General features: G+C 55.3%; 1 protein-coding gene across 4 annotated transcripts in view; it reads right to left on the bottom strand.

Annotated features, from left to right (window-relative positions):
• VIPR1 (vasoactive intestinal peptide receptor 1) overlaps window positions 1-22057 on the bottom strand; it is a 33650-nt gene extending 11593 nt beyond the window's left edge. For 2 of the 4 annotated variants that reach the window (XM_040479925.1, XM_040479921.1), the window contains exons 1-3: window positions 21880-22057; window positions 10909-11017; window positions 5881-5988 (exon numbers count right to left, since the gene is read on the bottom strand). In XM_040479925.1, coding sequence (XP_040335859.1) covers window positions 5881-5988; window positions 10909-11017; window positions 21880-21957 — 295 coding nt within the window. In that variant the 5' untranslated portion in view covers window positions 21958-22057. Of the gene's footprint in view, window positions 1-5880; window positions 5989-10908; window positions 11018-21310; window positions 21430-21879 lie in introns of those variants that run through there. The other 2 variants (XM_040479924.1, XM_040479922.1) reach the window with 2 other exon arrangements.
• Between the last annotated feature and the right edge of the window lie 544 nt (window positions 22058-22601).

Raw genomic sequence — 22601 nt, 5'->3', positions numbered from 1 at the left:
CCTGAGGGCTACCTTGAGGCTGCCCACTCTCTAGCCCTGGAGAGGAGTTGAATAGAAAATGGGTGAGCCAGGGGCGCCGGAATGTCTCAGTCGGTTAAGCGTCCAACTGTTGATTTTGGCTCAGGTCATGATTCCAGGGTTGTGAGTTTGAGCCCCACATCCGGCTCTGCGCTGACAGTGTGGAGTCTGTTTGGGTTTCTCTCCCTGTCCTGCTTGCTCTCTAGCTCTCTCTCAAAATAAATAAATAAACTGAAAAAAGAAAAAAGAAGGAAAATGGGTGAGCCAGAGAAGATCCCCGTCCCTCTATCCCAGGACTCATCAAAGGGGCACTGGAGTCCGGGGTGAAAGCTGGCTTATGGGGGAGGGGTAGGGGGAAAGAGGAGGAGAAGGAGGAGGAGGAAAGAGGGAGAGAGGAGGGTGGGGGTGGCAGGAGGAGAGAAGAGGCAGGAGCAGGAGGTGAAGGGATGGAGGAAGAGGGAGGAGGAGGGAGAGCACAGTAGGGAAGGAGGTGAGGTGAAGCTGAGAAAGAAGATGGGTCCTAACGTCCTTGCCCTATAGCTCCTCCCTCACCAGCACCACAGCCACTGTCCCCATCATCACTGGTATCGTCACTGTCACCATCATTAGTACCGCCACCAGCACCACCACGATCGTCACCGTCACCATCCTTAGTACCGCACCAGCACCACCACGATCGTCACCATCACGGTCACCACCATGGTCCCCATCACCACCACCAGCAGCATCGGCAGCAGCAGCAGCAGCATCAGCTCCATCACAAAGACAAGTTCGAGAACTCTTCATTCATCAGTACTGTACAGAGCAGTGTAGGCTCAGTGTCTCAGTCCCCATCACCCTCCAGTGAGGAAGGGAAGCCCAGTTCACACTTGAGAAGTGAGGCTCCAAGTGGTTGGTCACTTGCCCAAGGCCACACGGAGAGAAGAGGGTAGAAGCAGGTGTGACCCCCAGAGTCTTCTCAGCTGCCCCCTTGCCCCCGTCTGCACTGAAGGGACCTGGGGACTTGTGTCAGGTGTCCAGGTGCAGAGCTGTTGGAGACGTCGAGCTGTCCTGAGAGCTGGGGGGGGGGTCCACCGTGCATGTACATCTACTATTTCTAAACTTGGCTGTGTGCTTGGAATATACCAGGTGATTCCCTGTCCGCTATTTCTGTTAATCCTCCTGGCTGCCATTTGAAAGAGGTGCTTAGCACCCTACTTTATGGCTGAGGAATTGAGGGACAGCTGGGGGGCTGGGGACAGTCAGGGAGGACTAGCTGGGCCTGGGTCTCTTGCCACTGCGAGGTCCTGGAGGAAGCAGGAGGGACTTTGCTGAGGAAGAGGCACTGGACTGGGCCGGTTCCTGATTCGGCAGCGCTTTCCCGCGCAGGCCTCCCGAGCACACTGCTGCAGGGGACGCCCAGCACGAGAGAGAGAGGTCCTCCTGCTGGCCCTGCTCAGCTCCTTAGCTTTCCCCCTTGTGGCCCAGGCAGGCTTCGACCAGACCGTCAAGTAAACCGCCGGCCTGCTTCAGCCCCAGATCTAGGGAGCTCACCGTGGGCCCCTCCCAGGATCCGATTCTTGTGTGGACTTCCCCCCACCAGCCTGGGGCAAGTAGAAAAAGGGGACAAGGTCAGATCAGCCAGCCTTGAGGCTGGGACACTAATGCCTCAAGTTTTGAGCTCCACTCTCACCAGAAGGACCAGGGCCCCATGGGCCAGGCCCATGACATAGCAGGCACCTGGTACCATGAATTAGGTGCCCCATCTGTATCTACACAGCAGCTTCTCATGCCTTCTGTCAGGAGTGGGGGGGGGGGGAGGAGGCAACAAACAGTACTGTGTTAAAGCTAGTGATTAGGAGCTATTATTAGTTCCACTCAAAGAGGGGGATGCCAAGGCTGAGAGAGGTGACCTGCCCATGGTCACACAGCAAGGAAGCAGCAGGCTTGGGATACAGACCTGGGTTAGCCTGACTGCACCTTTCTGAACTTCCAGAGCAGCTGAAGGGCCACCCTGTCCCCGGGAACCCTGGCTGCCCTGGGTACTGGGGGAAGGCAGGGGATAGGGGGACATCTTCAAGGTTGGGTGGCCTCTTTGAAGAGCCCTGGGACTGGGGCCCAGGTCTCAAAGGGAACTCTTCCTGAAGAGATCTCAAAGGTGGCCACCATGGGACCCCAAGACGCAGCCCAGTCCGGCCCTGGGAACCAGCAGAACTTGCGTGTGTAGAGGGTGATATGCGGGAAGGAGTCTCTTCCTGCTCACCATGTCATGAAAAGAAGTCACAGCCACCCCTCCACTCTTCCCTGGGCCCTCCATGTGAAAAGCACGGCTCAGTGACTAGAGGTAGAAATCGGGCATTCGTTTTCTTCCCACTGCCCTCTTTCCCCCCCCCCCCCCCCCGACCTCACCTCAGCCACGAGTCCTGCCCCAGCCTCCCTTCCTCACCACCACCACCACCTTATCTCCCCGGAATTAGGTAGGAGCCTCCTGATGGCTCTCCCTGCTTGCCTGTCCCCGCTAACCCACTCCCAACCCGCGAGAGTTGGAGAGATTGTTCTAAATCCTCTATGTGACTGTGGTGCTCTCCTGCTAAAATCCTGTCAGTGGTATCCTGTCCCAGTCAACCGGGGCAAACGTGTCAGGTTGGCATCACAACTCTCTTATCTATGGCTTCACAGTGCAGGTGGTGAGACGGGGAGAGGCGGTGTCCCTTAGACCCCAGAGACACAGTCAGCAGCCTGTGTTGAATTTTCTCAACCAAATTAGCGATCCTAGTTTTCACTCTTAAAAAATGTCTTCTCAAATATTTAAAGGTAAAAACACCACAGACGAAAGACATACAGACCACGAATTAAAGGATCAGGTCCCCACAAACGTTTTGGTCCCTGGAAGAGCAATCCCTTCCCTGGGATGTTTACCCAGCCCGGGAGATGACTTCTTTCTAACTCTACAGTCTTTATCCTCTTCAGGTGTCTTCAGCCTTCCCTGTAGAACTAGGTCCCTTCCAACCCTTCCAGGGAGGACACTCCTTCCTCAGTCCTGTCACCCAAAGGGACTAGAGTTAGGGATGGTATTATTCCTGCTTCACATTTGCCTTTCTCTCAAACTTCCCTCTTTGGAGTTTAAGGTCACTGGCTTACACCTTCTTCCCAGGAAAACACACCTCTTTCCCTTACATTTTCAGCCTCTAACTTAGTCTCCTGTTTCTCTCCATCATTTTCAGAGGCTAAGGCACCAAGTACAGCTGTGCAGGTTGTTCACTGCACAAGGGCATCTGGCTGATAAATGGTGGGGGCTGCAATCTATTTCATATTCAGCTTGTCATTAGGTGGCTTCTGGTGACAGGCTGACTCTGCCTGAGGAAGGGCTACCTTTTTCTCATCTGCACCAAGGCACCATGTGGGCCCCATGGAGGCTGGCAGCCTCAGGGTTAGCCAGATGGTGGGCTGCGGTCCAGATTCTTATGTGAAGTTGCTGCCTTGATAATTCCAGCAGGGACAGAAGGAAATGCCGTCAGGAGGAATGCAATTAGCAGAGTGTCAGGGAGGAACACAAGGAGCAGGCACTTCCAGGGAATCTGAGAGAAGGCTGCCGATTGGACACCCGAGAGCTGCCAGGGGAGCTCCTCGCCTACCCACCCAGGTGCCGGGTTCCGCTGGAGAGCTGGGCTAGGTGGGGGCTGGCCTGGAATACGGCACATCTGTGACTGCTCCCAGACTCCCCAGGGAGGGCACTGACATCTCTCGTTCACTGGCTGCCGAGGTCACCACACGGAGCCTTGGGGGGAAAAAACCAGCCTGCCCCAAAGAGTCCCTTTGGCCCACCTCCTGTCCCCATTTTACAAACAGGGAAACAGGTCCAGAGAGGGAAAGGCCACCTGAAGTAAGAGATGCCCAAGAGTCTTTCTGCTCAGTCTCTGAATTCTTTAAAAGATTTTTTTTTAATGTTTATTTAAGAGAGAGAGAGAGAGAGAGAGAGAGAGAGAGAGAGAGGAGACAGAGCACGAGGAGGGGAGGAGCAGAGAGAGAGGGGGAGAGAGAATCCCAAGCAGGCTCCAGCTGTCAGCACAGAGCCCAACGTAGGGCTCGATCTCACAAACTGTGAGATCATGACCTGAGCTGAAATCAAGAGCTGGAGGCTTAACCAATTGAGCTGCCCAGGCGCCCCCTCTGAATTCTACTCTGGGTCCTGCTCTTCATTAATGCTTCCCCCTCCAGACCTGCTCCTCCCTCGGGTCCTCCCCCTCTGGACTTGCTCCTCCAAAGGATCCTCCCCACTCCAGACCTGCTCCTCCCTGGGATCCTCCCCACTCTGGACTGGCTCCTCCCTGGGATCCTCTCCACTCCAGACCTGCTCCTCCCTTAGTCTTCTTTTTTTTTTTTTTTTCTCCCTTAGTCCTTGGTGAGTGTCTCAGCTCATCAAACTTAAACCCCAGAGGGGCATGCTGGATCTCTCCCTCCCCGCCATGAGCCTGGCACACCCTTCATGGGCAAGTTTCCCACTTCTCTCCTCTGCCACCCACACTCTAAGTCCAAACGATTACCACTTTTCAGCTGCCCTGTGAATGGGTCTTCCCATTGCACTACCAGAATCCCTCCTTCTCATGAAAAATCTGAATTACTGGTTAAACACCTCAACCTAAATTGGACTATGTCAGTTACTGGCTTCAGGCCTCCAGTGGCTTCTCAGTGAACTTAGGAAAAAATCCCAAGTCCTCGGTCAGTGCTCAGGGCCAGCACGGTCTGGCCTCTGCCACCTGTCTCTTTCCTCTCCTCCCTCCCCTGAGCTCTCTCTGCTCCAGCCGCCCTGGCCTCCACTGCATTGCCTTAGTGCCCATCCCACAGGCTGCTGATTCTCCCGCTCAATGATCCCCCAGCCCAGGATCTTTCCGGCCTCCGGGTCCTCAGACAGAAGCTGCAGTAGCACCCCCTCGGCGAGCCCGTCCATCCGTGAACACCTGCCTTAATGTTGTGCCTAACCCCCTTCTCCCTCCTGGCACTTCTTACCATTTATGACACGTGTTTGTTCTCTTGCTAAATGTCTCTTCAACTAGAACGTTAGGTCCCTGTGGGCAGATAGCATGGCTGTTTTCATGCTGTGTTTGTCTAGCCCATGCTTGTCATGCTAGTAGATGTTTAATAAATATTCACTGAATGAAAGAATGGCTGAATATATGCAGGAAAGGTTCTTTGGTTAATCAGTAACAAGAAAGCCCAGTTCCTAAAGAGGCCCCTCTTCTTTTCTGCCTTCTATGGGAACATTCATTTAAAAATATGATAAGGTGTGGGGCACCTGGGTGGCTCATTCGGTTAAGTGTCAGACTCTTGATTTCAGCTCAGGTCATGGCCTCAGAGTTGTGGGATCGAGCTCTGTGTCAGGCCCTGTGCTGACAGCACAGAGCCTGCTTGGGATTGTCTCTTCCTTTCTCTGCCCCTCCCCTGCTCACATTCGCTGTCTCTCAAAATAAAAACAAACAAACAAACAAACAAACAAACATGACAAGGTGTGTAAGCAAAGCCCAAAAGGTCATCGGCTCCAGGCAGTGAAAGACTGAATCATGACCAGCCCAAGACAACGGGGAACATGGGAGCCATAATTAGTCCTGTATCTGTCAGTCAATTGGTTATCAACTGCTGAGCAAATATTTAGTGAGCCCTTCCCACGTGTTTTTCTTTTACGTGAAGAGCTAAACAAATCCCACGAATCCTTCAAAGACCTAGTTCTGGCACATCCTCTTCCACAAAGCTCCTCCCGCACCCCCAATTGCTCATCCCCTTGACCCCTTCCCGTTTGCCTTCTCACTTCCTTGACAGGTGAGTACCCACTCCAGCTGGCATCACTTGTGCTGCCCCGGCTCCCTTGCTTCCACCCAAGGCTCTTACCTTGAACTGGAGAGAAGAACTTATAAATGAGGGGGCAGTCCAAGACGACCACCTGGCCCGGAGGGGTGGCTGGCCAGCAGGTGAGATTGTCCCACATCTTGCTGCAGCCTGAGGGGTGAAGGCAGAGGACGCAGAGGTCAGCATGGCCACCAAGTGCCTCCAGGCTTGGGGCCTGAGTCCACAGGCACACACTCTTCTTCTCCCTCCAGGCTCCCACCTAGAGGAGCCTTCAGTCTGAGAGGGGTGGGTGGCATCACCCTGTCCAGGCTGTAAAGGGCCTGTCCTGACAGGGAGTGGGGAGGAGGCATCACTACAGCTCCACAGTCCTCAGTGAGGGCTGGAGTGCCCCCTGGGGGTGTTTTGAACAGTGGTGGGGTTTTGTTTGTTGCAGAGATTGGAGGCCTCGCCTGGCATTTGATGGGTCTGTTCCAGGGAGATATTCTGTAAGCGGAGTATTCTGCAAGACTTTCAGACGAGCCACTGGGCCTTTGTGCAGGTGAAACTCTTTTGTAATGGCCGGAGTCTAGACTCTTCCTCCATCTCACATCTAAACACAAGGCACTTACCGCAGAGGCTTAACATACATGGGGTTTTCCCGAAATGCAACTGAGTAAAGGGAGAGAAGACTGTGCTTTCTCAAATGCTGAACATTATTAAGAGTTGTTCAAGGTTTTGGAAAATCACATTACCGACAGCAATGTTGCCCGTGAACCTGAGTCAGTGAAGCAACCGCTGTATGTATCAATCTACATCTATAGCTACTGCATTCCCAGAGTTTATAGGGACAACCTTCAAACTGTGTCTTCTTATCTTTTAGTGTGATTGTGCCTGAATATGTACATAGTATTTTATTATAAATCACTATCCTTTTTATGTTCCTTTTACAACCAGAACTTCATTTAAAAAAAAAAAAAAATGAAGGCACATGTCCTGAATTTCATTGTATAGGAAAGGAGACATTAGAAAATATTTGTTATAAAAGGAGGTGTTGGGTGTGATGGGACGATGGGTATATTGGGGGTTGGCTAGTTCTTGAGGAGTCTTCATAGAACTCAAAAGCAACACAGATGCCCCTAACTCCGTCAAATTGTGACCTGTGCTGTGGGGTGGTGGTGTCCAGGACGGGAGTTCAAAGAAATCCCTGCACTGCAGGCCGTGTTTTCCACCATGTACGTATTAGCCTCGAGGGCTGGCTAGCGAAGGGTGCACAGTGGAGTCCCTAGGGGGCTGCTTGAATTGGCAGATGCATGGTTTTGCCTGTTCAGGGTCTGGGTGCCCCTGAGGGACTGGAACTCCCCTGGAACCCCTTCCCTGAGGGAGGTTTAATTGTTTCTTTGCAACCCTGCCAGTCCCATAGATTTCCTTGGGAAACCCAACCCCTGAGCCAAAGTCAATGCCAGCTCAGCCAAGCCCAGCCCTGCCCAGGTCCGAAGGTTCCTAAGTTCTCAAGAAGGGGGCCTGGGGAGAGAGAGGAGGTGAAAGGATGTCGCCACGTGGGAGAGAGCCTCGGGACTCTGAGTGCTGGGGTGGGTGGCCCCGGGGAGGGGTACCTTCCGGGGCTGCAGCAGCCAGGTAGCACCTATGGCTGAAGGCTGAGAACACCTGGATCCGTTCTCTGATCCGTTCTCTGAGAACACCCAGATCCACTCTGGCCCTGCCAGAGAACACAGCCTCCCTTCCTTGAGGGCCCCAAGCCCTTTTGTCCACTCTGTCATGACGCTTCCGTGGCCTTCTTCTGATTCCCGGTCCCTCCCCCGCTCCTGAGCCAGCCTCTTTGGAGGCCATGTAGGGGCTCATCATGCCAGGTAAATCCTGCTAGTGGTTCAAGACCCTATCAATAATATCAACAAATACTTATGTAGCCTTTGTATGTGCGAGGCACTGTTCTACCCTCTTTATTTTTTTTTTTTATTTAAAAAAAAATTTTTTTTTCAACGTTTATTTATTTTTGGGACAGAGAGAGACACAGCATGAACGGGGGAGGGGCAGAGAGAGAGGGAGACACAGAATCGGAAACAGGCTCCAGGCTCTGAGCCATCAGCCCAGAGCCCCACGCGGGGCTCGAACCCACGGACCGCGAGATCGTGACCTGGCTGAAGTCGGACGCTTAACCGACTGCGCCACCCAGGCGCCCCTGTTCTACCCTCTTTAAATACATAACTTATTTATTTAACCCTCCCATTTACAGATGAGTAACTGAGGCAGGGAGCAGTTCGGTAACTAAGCCCAAGGTCACATTGCTGGTGAATGGTGCAGCCTGTTCACATGTTCATACGTTCCCTCTCCAGCAAACCTCTTGCGCTCCTCTTCTTCTGAAGGGCTCAATGCCCATTTCTTGGGGAATTTTGCTCTGCTGGACTCTGTTCAGCCCTCTCTGACAATGCTGGGCACACCTTGTTTTATAGGCCAGTTATTGTGTCTGTGTCCTCACCGGACTTAGAGCTCTCTGGATCTTGAGCTGCAGCATAGTCAGAGAGCAGTTTCAGAGCTGGGTCTCTGGCCCTGAGCTCTGCTTCACCACAAGTGGCACAGGGAGAGGGAGACTGGGTGTTGCCCTTGGGTGGGGGGCTGCACTTGGCCTCAAGGAATCTCAACACCACCAGGACTGGGCTGTGAACTGTCCTGGGGTGCAGGCCAGTGGACATGGCAGGGAACCCTGGGAAGAAAGTCCGTTAGAGGCATGTGGTCAGGGAAGCTTCCTGGAGGAGGCAGCAGGGTCAGGAAGCTGAGAAGGGAGTAAACAGCCAAGAAAATGCTAGAGCACTGGGTGGCTCAGTCGGTTAAGCACCCAACTCTTGACATCGGCTCAGGTCACGATCTCACTGTTTGTGAGTTTGGGCCCCAGTCGGGCTCTGCACTGACAGTGTGGATTCTCTCTCTCTCCCTCTTTGTCTGCCCCTCTCCCACTCATGCTCACTTGCTCTCTCTCTCTCTCTCTCTAATTAAATAAACTTAAACAAATTGCTTTAAATCAGAAAAAAAAAAACGCTGGTTATCTGGAGAGACTGTTGTCCTGGGTTGGGCCTCAGGAGTATTCTCTGTGTGCCTGCCCCAGAGAAGCCCCACAGGCCCCACCACACATGTCCCCAGGCCCACAGAGAAACAGGGCTCTTGTTGGCTGTGTGTGTCACCCCCACAAGAAAGGGACTGCCACCTCAACAAGAAAGACAGCCTGGAGACTGGGGCGGGGGTGGCGAGGCAGGGTGGGGGCTTCCACTGTGCCATTTTATAGATATGTGTGCACCGACAGACACACACAGACAAGCACTCCCAGTCACAGAGAACCACAGTCATGCATGCAAATATACACACATGCATGCTTACTTGCACATGGAAGGACAGACCCCAGCAAACAAAGGCACAGAGAGACATGCACAAGTCACAAACACACATGCATAGACATGACTGGGCACACCACAGATATTCACACTCATACATCCATGATCACACATAGACAACACACAAAGGCCACTCAGAGTCAAACATAGAACTTACAGACCCCAGACGCAGAGACCGCTCCAGACGGCCGTGGGCCAGGAGCACGCATCTGGATGTGTGTGAACATGCACAGAGCCCCACCCACACAAGGTCATGGGCAGACTCACTTGCCCTCCTCTGGATCCCAGGCTGTCTTCCTGGTGACAGGATGCTGGCAGTGGACAGGCACCCTGTGCCAGCAATTACCTCACCTGGATCACGAGGGTGGCTTACCCTTGGGGCCTAGGAGGCAGTGCAATGGGGCCTAGATCCGGGGTCAGGGCCTCTCTGGGCTACGTGCACCCCCAGATCCTACTGTTGGGGTTTGCTGAGGACGGTCCGCGGTGTCTCCTGCCTCTCCCACCTGGAGGGTGGGGAGGGGTACATAGGCAGTGGATAGTCAGGCCACCCCTCACCCAGGTCTCAGTCTTAAGGCCTCAGGAGACAGGAGTCTGTCCTTCCTCAAGAGCTGGGGAGGCAAAGTCCACCCATGAGGCTACACGCACTCACTCACGCCGTAGGAAGCAGAGATTCTGGGCACCAGGGCCAAGAAGGAGGGATCCAGGAAGGGTTGCATAACTGTCAGTCTCAGAGAGGTGACAGGAGACGGGGGAGCCTGGGAGATATAAAGATGTTCCCTGCTCCTGAGCAAGGCTGTTACATAACTGCAAGTTTGGCCTCAGGGGGGTGACCTGGCAGGGAGGCCCGGAGCAGGCACATCCACCCAGCGGCTCCAGCCCTTCTCTGCCCTCAGTGAGCCTCGAGCCATACCCACCCCCAGTCCCCAGGGGAAGTCTGCCTAGGCGCCTCCCACCTTCGCAGCCTCTCGGCTTCTCCACATCCTGCCCACCCTTCAGAATCTGGCCCGAGGGCACCTCGCAAAGGAAGGCCTCTGGAATCCCTCCCATTCCTTCCCCAGGCTGTTGTGCCAAGTGTGGGGCGCCCGGGCTAGGGAGGTGTCATCTGACGTGATGGCCTTGCTGGCTCTGGGCAGCTGGGCAGCGTCGGCCTGAGGGTGCCTCTGGCACCGCCCTTCACGCCCTCGCACTACCAGGCTGGAGCTCTCCCACACCCCCTGAGCAGGGGGAGCCGGGCCCGCAGGTGCTCAGCCTCTGAGTCTGACTGAGACTTGTCTCATCAGCGGCACAATGAGCGGGTGGCTCATCTGGCCTGCTGAAGGCGGGTTGGGATGGGGAGGGACGTGTGTGTGCCTGGGGGCCTGTGTGTGTGCGGTGGCACCTCTGGGTGCAGAGCTTGGGGTTGGGAGGAAGAAGCTGGGCCTCAGAACCCCCCATGTAGTGTGTTCTCCTGGGCTAACAGCAGGATGCTTCCAGACCAGGGGCAGATGATGGGACCTGAGAGGCCTGTTAGAACTTCTGGCTTCCTGGCCCCCCAGCTTCTCCCGGCGTCCTCTCCTCACCCCCAGCAGCTCCGTGGTGCCATTCCCGTCTGATGCGTGTGGGAGGCATGTACCCTGGATCTGGGCTCACGGGGTGAGGACAAGCAGGGCTCCCTGGAGGTCCGCGGCCCTCTCTTCCTGCTGGGCCTCACCTGCCGTGTCATTCTCCAGCTGGGCCTCCTCCAGGCACTGCTTGTGCTGTACCTCGATCAGCTGCAGATAGTAACATTCCTCCTGCTGCAGGATGGTTGCCCGGGTGCCCTGGGGAACAGAGACAGGGGGAGGGGGGACCCATCAGCCTCATCCACGGCCTACCTCTCATCCACAGACTCCAGGAGCATGAGACCCAACAAGGCCTGTCACTTGACCGACCCAGCTTCCAGATGGAACCCCAATCCCAACCCCAGACTAAAACCCAACCCTGACCTGGATTGGACCCAGAACTCTTGGCCACAGTCCCCAAAGCTGGGTCTGCCATGAGGGCCCTGTCATGGCTTCCTGATGGCTCCAATAGTGCTGCAGCTGTAACATCTTAGTCTTTTTGTGGGTGGCACCCCTCTGGCACCTCTCTGTAGAGCTCAGAGCCGGCCCTCTGGACTCTGCTCCCCTCCAGCCTGGGTGGGGAGTCCTCAGTGCTTGCCTCAGACTCTGCGGATGAGTGGGGCTCAGCTAGTGCTGCCTGGTTAGGAGGAGTTGGTCCCTGGAGCCAGGCCTGGGAGGAATCCAGGAGTCTGGCTGCATCTTCTAGCCTCTGTCCTCGTTCCAGAGCCTGTGCTCGGTCTCCTGGGTCACCAGGCTGGGAAGGGGACACTGGCCCTCTTTACCCACACATCATCTGCCTTCTTCTTAGCTTCTAAACAATTTAAGCTATATCAGATCTAATGAAGGAAGGGAGGTTTCAGGAAATAAGGGAGGCCCCTCTAGGTTGTCTTGCCAACCCACCAAACCTCCTCTGTCCCTACTCCTGCCTCTGGGAGGTGGGGACAAGTGATGGGAAAGCCCATGCCTCTTCCCTCCCCTTTCCTGTACCCTACAAGGGGATCAGGGATGGAACCAGGCCTGTGTGAAGGCATGGGGGGTGGGCAGGCATTGGCATTGGGGCCAACAAGTGAGCAGGGGTGATGGCTGCCTAGGAACAGACAGAAAAAAAACAAAACAGGTCTTGGGAACCACTGGGTGGGCAAGGGCAGGTGAAGGCCTCCATGGAGGAACCACTGAGCTGGTAGAAGCTTCCGCTAGTCTCTCTGGCTTTAGGGAAGTGGCTGCAACCCCACATCGGTTTCCTCATCTTTGCCCAGGGAAGAGAATGCCATAGTCCCCAACAGTCTTGTTCAGCAAGGCAGCTCCAGAATCAGAGACTCTCAGTGTCTCTTCCAACTTGTTCCTTCTGGCCTGGGACAAGGTCCTTACCTCCCTCAGTTTCCTTGTAGGCCAAACGGGCCTCTACCAACTCCCCCTGCTGACTCAAAGCCTTGTTGCAGTGGGGCTATGGGGGAAAGCATTTCTTTCCTTAAGTGTATCCCCATCTGGCCTGGTACCAAGGGTGTGACTTTGACCATTGTTCTAAGTAAGGTGATCCCCCAGAGGGATAAGCATTCCAGGTGCCAGGGAGCTCTCCATTGCTATAGAGGAAGGGGGTCCAAGCTGAAGCTGGACAACTCAGTGCCCAAGAAGCTGTGCAGCTGAGTCCCTTCCACTTAATACTCTCTCATCCCTTGTGGAGGCCTTGGTGGAGCCTCACTGTCACAGAGGTCCTCATCGTCCAACCTTCCCATATGCAGCTAAGCACCACTGCTGGCCTAGCCCAAGGGAGGATGTCCTTGTCCAGGATGCCTTCAGACTCCCTAGCACCTAGACCTCGCTCATCCATGTGCCATGGCCTGGAAGGCCCACTGGGTTCCATCTTGGACCTTTAACTTTATCATCTAATTGGGGTAAAGGCATTAGCTGGTTAAGTCTTTAAAACTTGGCATATGGAGAGTAACAAAGATCTATTATGCAGCAGGATATATGGTTTGTTTTTTTGTTTGTTTGTTTTTGGGTTTTTTTGTATAACTGTTTAAAAGAAAATATATGAGACTTGAAGGAAATGTGCGGTGGTCCCTCTTTGGGGGTCCCATGCTTCCCTTCCTGTTCAAAAGCATTACTGAGACTGAAACACTCAAGATGCTCTATCTCAAGAGATCTGTGGCTGGCTCGTGCTGTTCAGGCATGGGAAGAGGGGTGGCCAAAGGACCCCAGAGATGGCCTCTGGAAGAAGAACCTGGGGATGGGCTTGTGTCCCACTCTTGGGCTGTCTTGCTTGCCTGGAGCATGCGTCTTCCCAAAGTGCCTTCCCAGCTCCAGCAACAGGGTTTGTTCTGCCTTCTGCCCCTTCTCCCCTCCACTCCCCCCACAACATGAATGCAGGACGGATGGTAGTAAACATTTCTTGTTGCTGCTTTTCTACCATCCTTTACCCTCCTCTGGTGCCACGTCCTCATCTCTATCGGGGGAACCACCTCCTTCCCCACCCCTAGTTCTTGGGGTTCTGATGAACCCTCTTCTAAGAAATCAACATGTGATCAGACTTGAGCCCATCAGAGCTTTCCTGGCCTTAGTGCCTGGCACATGGCCCCAGTCAGGCTGTTCAGAGCCAGCAGGCTCATTCCTGGGGCTTTGGATTTTGTCTTTCCCACTAGACTGGAAACCTCAAAGGGTGCAGGGGCTGGAACTATTGTCACCATCTTGTTTCTTCTTGTGTTGTTGTGGAACACAATGATGAAAGCCACACGGGTAAAGCCTGAATGAAGAGATAGAGAAAAACTGGATCCTCTTGACATCATCTAAGTCCCCGGATGCAGCCATGTCTGAAAGTAGCCCTGCTTCCAACAACATGAGTCAATGTCTTTCTTTATTTCTAGAATCAGTTGAGTTTTCTATCCCTGTAACCAAGAGAGTCCAGACTAGTGCTCTGAGGACAGGACAATGGATGCCCTCATTTACTGGGTCCTCTTAAGCCAGAGCTGTGGCCATGCTGTTTACCAAGAGATAATTCTTCTGCAAAATTACTGAGGGCATCATAGGGTTCCTAGTAGCTTCTGACGTTGGTAAAGCTATCGGGTCAGCTTCTCTAGCCAAGTCTGCCTGCACCGCCCATCAGCACAGCCATAAAGCCTTTCCTGAGAGGCAGTTTGCAGAGCAGGGGCAGGAGGCCCTGGGATAACCTAGGAGCCTGGGGTATCTCTGAATAAAGTGAGCATGGTCTGGAAGATGAGCTCTGTCTTTGCCACAGCTTAGTTGAATCCCAGAGCCCATCTGAAGAAGGGTAGGGGAAAGAGAGACCCAAAGAGGGATCCGAGGTCACCTAGCAAATGCACATTCCTAGATAGGACCTATATCTCTGACCACTAGTCTGGACTGCATCAATTCCTCTCCATGGCCTTGCTTTGGGCCATCTGGTCTACCACTGTCCTTTGGGGGACAGGGCCAGGGCAGCTCCATGTAGTCCTTATCATTGAGGAATTCAGGCAGACTTTGAACTTCCTCTTCCACTTATTTCCCTATGCTAAACATCCTCATTATCCCTCTGGACTGCAGACACGCGAAGTTGGAAAGTTCCCAGCCAGATATAGCCAAGCCTACTGATTCTAGTATGAAGGTATGAAAATGTCTAATCCATGCAAGGTTGCAAAAGCCTGGGGTGACTGCAGCAAGGGGTCCTGAGGCATCAGGAGACAAGCTGTGGGATACAGGCAGGGGCCAGGCCTCCAGTACCTGCCTGGGCCAGTTTAGTAGTTTTCAGCACCACCACCTGCACCTCAGGGTCCCCAAAGCCTAGCAGTCAAAGCCCACACTTCAAAACTGGCATTCAAGTCCCTCCTTATTTCGACTACTGCCTACATTCCCCAACTTGTCTCCTGAGGCCCCACGGGGAGAGGAGAAAACAGGGCTTTCTCTCAAGCCCTCACCAATTCCTGTGCTGGGCTGAGCTCCAAGTGGGCTTAAAGTCACCTGACCCTGTGGGTGGGTTGAGGTGAGAGTTTCAGGCCCGACCGAGTCCCCAGCACCTTCTCTATCACAGGAGTTCCTGAGCCCAGAAGAGGAGACCCAGGCAAGGGTGAGGCAGTCTGTAGCCTCCCGTCATTCCAGGTCCTCTTATGTCCCCTGCCATGGTACTGGCTGCAGGTGGGAGGTGACGGACTGGAAGTTGGCAGGAGAATCCTGAGTCTTTGGTTGGGGGCAGGGATTAACCAAGTCTTGTTAATTCCACCGGCTTACTTGGGTCCCTTCCCCTCTATCTCCACCATGAGGGCTTTCTCCCGCATGTGGGGCTCACTGAGATCTGGGGTAGGGTGTAGATGCTGGGAGTTGTGGCTGTTAGACGCTAGGGGCTCTGAAAGACAGGGTGGAGGGCTGACTCAGGTTTTGTGGGTGCCATACCCTTCCCCCAAGGGAAGCTTGAGCCCACAGCTATTGTCTGGAGTCAGAACTCCCGGCCTCATCTGGGGCTGGAGAACTGTGGTGGGAGAAGCCAAGGGAGACAGAAGCAGCATGGTGAGGAAACAGGAGTCCCTCTGAGGGGCAGCTGGTTTCTGAGAGGGGTGAAAAATGCAGCAGGCTAGATTAGGTAAGACCGGAGAAAGCACTTCCCGCCTGGGGATTACCAAGCCCTAGGAGTCACCGTGAACGGTTTGTGTTTCTGAGACTTGTCAAGGAGGGCCCTTCCCCCCCCCCCCCCCCCCCCCCCCCCCCCGCCAAGTTGTAGGGGACTGGGGAACGGAGAATAAAGAGCTGTGGCGGTCTCATTTACTGTTCTCCCCTCACCATCCCATGATTTATTTAAGCCTCCTCCCCCTGTTGAAATAATGGGGCAACAAAGAATCACAGGAGGAAACTGAGGACCTAGAAAGAAAGCAGTGTGGTCAAAGGCACACAGGACCCCAAACCAGCTTCCCAGGCTGTGCCCTTCATTCTGGCTTTTGTGTTTGAATTGGTAAGGAGATGGAGAGGGTGTATGGGGGCAAAGGGGAGAGGAAGGAGAAGGAGGAGGGGGAGGAGGGAGAGGGGGAGGAGGAAGGGGGGAGGATGAGGAGGAGGGGGAGGAGGAGGAGGAAGGGGAGGAGGAGGAGGAGGAGGAGGAGATAAGGGCAGAGGGGAGGAAGTGGGGGCACAGGAAAGTAAGGTAAGTCATGCGATCCAGAAGTCACAGAAAAGAGGAGAAACCCGCTCCCAGCTTCGCAGAGGGCACTCCAAGAAGTTGAAATCAGGCCTTGTCCTATTGAGAAGGGGCTCGAGGGAGACCCCTGGGGTGATGGGGAACGTGGAATAGCTTGATCTGAGCGGTGTCCACACGGGTGAACACATGGGTGACAATTGCCTGAGCCGTCACTTCAGATATGTATGTGACAATTCCCCAGGATGTCACTTCAGATTTGTACATTTTATGAATTGAAAAATGTCTCCTGCGTCCCGGGGCAGCCCGGGGCATGCTACAGCTGCTTGGGAAGAAGCAACGTCTCTTGGTGAGACGGCAGAGCCCAGTTAAGTCCGCAGGTTCCAGAATGAGACTGCCAGCCACTCCCTGGCTGGGAGACCTTGGGTGAGTCTTCCCACCTCGTCTGAAAATGGGGACAAATGGCAGCGCTGTCCACTCCCAGGGCTGTGTCCGGGGTCACACATAAACGGCACTAGGGGACTGCCAACCAAGGTTAGCAGTTGTTGTCAAAGGCCCCGCCAGCCCTACATGCCAGGCCAGCCTTGCGAGGGGACCCTGGCCTCGCCACGGCCTTGACGAGCGCCGCAGAACCCCAGGCAGTCTGAAGGTCCCACGGATAGACAGACAGCAGCTGTACCCACCAGAAGGGAGGTCTCGAGTCGGGTGTTCCCCCCCGCCCCCCACTGCAGTCTGATTCCTTCCTCCTCCCCGTATTTAAAAAACTTTTTTAAATCATTTATTTACTTAAAAAAATTTTCAATGTTTATTTATTTTTGAGAGAGACAGAGTGTGAGTAGGGGAGGGGCAGAGAGAGAAGAGAGGGGGCCACAGAATCCGAAGCAGTCTCCAGGCTCCGAGCTGTCAGCACAGAGCCCGGCGCGGGGCTCAAACTCACAAGCTGTGAGATCATGACCTGAGCTGAAGTTGGACACTGAACCACCTGGGCACCCCCATTTTTAAATTTTTTTTTTTTAATTTGAGAGAGAGAGAGAGTTTGAGCGGGGGAGAAGGGCAGAGGGAGAGAGAGTATCTTAAGCAGGCTCCCCGCTCAATCCCATGACTGTGGGATCACAACCTGAGCTGAAATCAAGAGTTGGACACTCAACTGACTGAGCCACCCAGGCACCCCTCCCTCCATGTATTTTTATATCTTTTTTACTGATAGTCTGAAGCCTCCCCTCTAAATATCCAAATTTTGCCACCCGTACCTCCTCCTGGGAAAGGCTGAACTCTGGGTGGTAGTGCGGGGTGCAGGGGTAAAGACAGAGAGCGAGACACAGGGATGCAGGTTTGGGCTTGGGGCAAGAAAGAACTTTCCATATTGCAGGGTGGTCCCAGGACAAGGGCTCTCATTATCAGAATACAAGCAAAGACGTTCGGCCTGTGGTTAAGCCTGGCCTCATCTAAGGGCCCTTCTTGTGAGGTGTACTTAGGGGCACAAAGCCTCTCAGAGTTTCTTTGCAGAGGACCACTGTGGCAATAGCCAGCGAGGCAGGAGCAGCAGGGACTCAGGTTCAAATCCTCTGCCTCTTGGAAGTCATCCTGGGCACTCTTGGAGAAAGAGGACTCAGTTACACCCGTGGTGTCCAGGGTGGGGTGGAGGGCGATATTGGTGTTGGGGCCCCATGCAGAGGGCTGAGCCACGAGGCTGCGAGACTTCCAGAGTCAGTTGGTGACCTCTTCCCCTCTTCTGATGACAGATTGTGCAGAAAGCTTGTTTTTCAGATAGCGGGGGCGGGAGGGACTTCCTGAGAGATATGGACCCTCACATCATGAGCCACAAGGAAAGGAGTGCAGATAAAGACTGGGCCATGTCCCAGTGAAGGGCTGGATGTCCACCCACCCCCCAGCTCGCTGTCCAGGCTCGTCACAACCCAGGCAGGAATGCTCCTCGCTATCAGACCCAACCCCCCGATGATACTGGGGTGCTTGACTAAATGCTGTTTGGAGATATTTGAACACAAGATATTCAGGAATGCCTGTTCATTTTGTTAGGCGTGGTGGTGGTATTATAGTTACATGGGAAAATGTCCTTTGGTTTTAGAGATGCATCTTAAGACAATTTGCAGCACAAGGTCATCATGTCTATGATTTACTTTAAGATACTTGAGCCGTGAAAGGGAAATGTTGCAAATACGAACTGTTACGGGTTATTAGTTGTCACACCTAGGGGTTGGGGGGACGAGCATGGGCAGTTCCCATCCTGCCATTTTGCTGACATCACTCCAAGGAATGGGTATTTCCATGCTCATGATATTATTCTCCTTTTTAAAATCTATTTGAAAATCTTTACGATAAGGTTTGACTAAAAAGTCTCGTCATGTGGTGGAGACATTAAGCTGTGTCTCTATTACTTCTGAAACACATCTAAGGTGTGTGTGAGACTTGGCACATTGTATACATTTGCGGTGGGAAGTCACACTGGGGAGGGCAGAACGTGGGAGGTTGAGTAGCAAAAGCAGGGAGAAAGGGACAGGGCTTCGTCTAGTCCCCTGCCCATTCCTGCATCCACCGCCAGAGGGGCCGCAGTGAGGGGTCCCTGCGAGTGGCAGACTCGCACAGGCTGAGGCTGCCCCCTGTGCGAGGAGGCCCAGTGCCTGCCACCCAGCCTTCCCTGAGACAACTCGTCACCTATTTGGGCCTGGAGCCATAACCCCACATTGCCTGGCTTACCTCATGAGGACACCCCCGTCCCCAGAGCTCCTGAGCTGGGGCATCAAGAGAAGAAATGGCCTATCTCAGTTCACATGGCACTTTGTCCTTCAAGCATCCTGGAAGTCCTGACTGGAGGACCAGTCCCCTTCCACAGAGTCCTGAGGCTCAGAGGGAAAATTACTCCCCAGTCGCAGGGTGCAGCTGGCCTCCAACCCAGCCCTCTCGCCCCATTTCTCCTACGCCGGGGCCAACGTTCCTACCCTCCCTTTTGTGATGAGCAAACTGAGGCCCTTCCACAGAGACCAGCTTGTTCTCAAGGTCAACTGGCCATTGCCACAGAGTAGGGCGAGGACCAGGTCTCATGTGCTCCAGAAAAGTCAGGGAAGGCTGAGACTCAGAGCACCAGGACGGGAGGCTGGAAACTTCGAGGAGGAGGTCACTCTTCTAGCACAGTCCCCCAGGAGCCCTGGGCGGGCCTGAGGTTGTCACTTTGCTCAAGGAGGAGGCCCTGACCCCACTGTAGCCGTGTTCCCAGAAGCCCACGGGGTGGTCAGCTGGGGGCCAAGAGAGACGGGCCAGCTGTGGACAGCCTCTGGAGAGGCTAGGAGCTGATGGCCAGGGCAGGATGCCTACGGCAGACTCAGCCCTTCAGGAGCAGGTGGCCAGCAACTGCCTCAGAGAGGGGTTAGAGGAGCCAAACCTTCCCCAAACCCCTGGGCCATCTCAGCCTCAGAGGGGGACCTGGGGCCTTCTTCCTCCTTCCGGGGTCAGGCCCATTGGTCCTGCCAACAGAGGCTCCTTTATAGTGGCGAAACTCTTTGGGGCATTGTCTTGCCTCCTCCAGGGAGCCTTCCCTGACTGCTCTCAGCTACTCTTGCCTCAGTTCTGGGAGATGTTCCTCACTCCCCGGGGCCCTCCTCCTGGCTTACTGGCTCTGCTCTCCCTGACCAGCCTGAGAATCTTCCCAGGGAAGGACCTGGGTCTGCTCCTCCTCTGACACCCCTCTCCTTGTCCCTGGGCTGGGCATTGCCCTGTCCAGTTCTGCTACCAGTGAGGAGCCCCGTGTCTGCTGTCCAGGGGGTAGGGGCAGTAGAAGGCCTGCCTGACAGGTGGCCTTGGGGCAGACTTCCTCTTCTGAGACACTAGAGGTTTTCTTTCCCTTTTTTTGCTTCCCTGTTCAGAGATTTCCCCTTTCCTGACTGAGGTCAGGGCACCATAAATAGGAGCGATAAGGCCTTGGGTCTTTAAACTGAACTTTGCAGCTGCCATTTTATGACTCTGATAACATCAGCCCCCTCAACCCTGAGTCTGGCTGGAGCGGGACTGCCTGGTGTCCATTCAGGGAGGGAGAAAGTGGTGTCTGGTGGGGAGGAGTGTCAAGTGGAGAAGCATGTGGGGAACCCTTCATCCCAGGCGGCCCTCACCTAGTCCTGGGTGAGTTCCTTGTCCTCCCTCTTCAGACCCAGCCCTGCACTGGGCTGTGGGGGACAGCAAAAATGATAGACCACAGCCCTTGATCCATGGGGTGGTCAGAAGAGCCCAGGGTGGGAGGTGGGTAGGGCTGAAGAGTTGGGTCAGGGGGGGGGGGGGGGGCTGAGTGGGCTGGAGCAATCAGGGAAGGCTGTCTGGAAGAGGTGATAGAGTGGGGTATTGAGTGAATAAAATGTGGAAGGACAGGGAACAGTAGGCATTGGAGGAGGCAGGCCTGGACTGCCTCAGGAGGTGGGGGGAGATGTGGCCTAGCACAACAGGAGGCCCTGCTGAAAGTATTCCACCCCTGGGCTGAGAAGCCTCCAAGGATGGGGAGTGAGGTACCAGTGGTGGTCCCAAGAAACCAGGCTCATCCAAGGAGAATTTGAGTGGTCACAGCCCAGTTGGGAGAGCCAGAGGGCTGTTGGCGAGGCCCGGAGGCTCCAGGACACTGAGGGGCTCTAAGTGGTGCCAGGGCTGTGGAGCTGTGGCCTCAGGGCCAGAAGCAGGTGGGGCTTTGAGTGCTCAGGAGGTGGGTCTCATGTCTCTCGATGGGAGGAGGGGAGGCTCCTACCAGTTGCTATTAAGTTGTGCTCCCAGGACAGACAATGAGCTTCTCGTCCCCAGGATGTACAAGACATTAGCTAGATGGAAACACAGAGATTCCTGATTTGGTGGAGGTGACGGTAAGGGAGGTAATTATGGGCTAGAAGAGAGTAGGTGATCAATATACTCTACGCACCCAGCAGCCAACCTGGAGCTGGTGCCACACCTGGGACCCACTTGGGTTTTAGGCTCTAAGCAGCAACCCCAGATTCCCCCAGATTCCTGGGGTAGGGAAAGAGAGAAATTCAACCTCAGTCCTGGTCTGATTAGGGGGGGAACAGGTGTCTTTGGGACTTATTTTGCCCATCTGTAAAATGGGCTTAGGTGGATTCGGTGAGTCTTGAGGTCTTCCCTGATCTTAGAGGGAGATGATCCATGCGTCTCCTGCCTGAACCAGGATCTGCCCTGAAGGTGAGCCACCCACAGCCACACACAAGGGCACAGCCACACATCAGAGGCATACACATACCTGTGTGGGGATGAACCAGGAGTGGGAGGAAGAGGATGCCACTGCCTCTTGGCTGTTCACACCTTGCTCAGCTTTCCCCATGCACAAGTCTGGCCCTTCCTGATAAACACCACCCTCAACCCCTCACTGCCCACCACCTTCCACCTCGGGCTCTTACCTTTCAGCTCTGCTCAGTGGGAGGGCACAGGAAGGGCCTGCCAGTCAGCCGCCTTATCCCCAAAGCCCCTTCCCAGCGCTGGGTCTGCTGCTGAGACGTCACTCCTACACGTAACACACAACGCCCCGCAGACACCTCCAGCCGGGCACAGCCCATAACGACGACCCTCACAGCCTCCCTCCCCTTCCACCCACGGTCTACCGGGCCTTCCATTCCAATCGACCACAGTCCCCAACCTTGCACCCACTGACTTCCTCTCCCCACGCACGACGCAGCCACGACACCGAAGGCAAGTTTGGGGAGCACGCTTTCTCCTGGCGCCCCTCCACCGGTGTCTCAGATCACCGCGCCGAGCGGGCTCCCAGCAGCGCTGGGAGGGACTAGGCGCGACCGAGATCCCATCCCTCGGGTCTAGAGCCAGTCCGAGGCTGAGCTGGGAGGCGAGACCCAGCGCTCCGTGCCCCCATTCCCCTACACAGACGTGCGCACAGACGGCCCGGCTCCCGCCGTCCCCCCACTCCACCCGCGGCGGCCGGGACTGAGGCGGGGGGGGGCCGGCGGACACTCACCGCGGGGCCGAGAGCGCAGGCGAGGACGCTGGCCAGCACGCATAGCCAGCGGGCCGGCGGCGGGCTAGTCGGGCGCATGGTCCGCCCCGAACCCGCGACAGGCGGCCCCGCGCCGGGAATAGGCGGGCGGGCTGCGCACCGCGCGGTCGACGGCGGGGAGCCGGGCCGAGTGGCGCTGCCGCGGTGGCCCCAACGCGGAGAGGCGCAGCTCGGGGCTGGAGGCGGGCCCCGGGGGCTCGTCTGACGGGCGGCGGGTCTAGCCAATGGATCGGCAGGGGCGGGGCCGCCGCTCAGGTGTGGGGCGGGGCTGGGGGCTCCCTCGCCAGTGGGGTGTCCCTGCGATCTCGCCGCGGATCACCCACGTCAGTCCTCCTCAGTCGCCGGGGATTCACAAGCCTTCACCCCTTCGGGCCGCATCCTCGGGAGTGTTGAGACCCCAACACGCCACCTCCTCCCCTGCTTAGATCACAACGTTTCCAAGCGCCTGGTTGAGATCTCCCACTCCCACACGCCCCCTCAGCCCCACCCCAGGACGCTCTTCACGTCCACCTTCAGAGCCACCTCCTCCGGGAAGTCTCCCTGCCAGCCTCCCCATTTCCCATTTCTGCGCGTCGGAGGACAGGTGCGGGCGGGCCGGACTCTGAGACAGGACAGGTCACTTCTTATCCCCCAGGCTGCGGGCTGCGGGCTGCGGCCTGCGTAGGGCCCTAGGTCGTAAGCGA

Source organism: Herpailurus yagouaroundi, unplaced genomic scaffold, assembly GCF_014898765.1.
Source record: "Herpailurus yagouaroundi ecotype Mexico unplaced genomic scaffold, PumYag 159, whole genome shotgun sequence".
Taxonomy (NCBI): Eukaryota; Metazoa; Chordata; class Mammalia; order Carnivora; family Felidae; genus Herpailurus; species Herpailurus yagouaroundi.
Note: the sequence above shows the minus strand (reverse complement) of the source record. Positions and strands in the feature narration are given on the sequence as shown.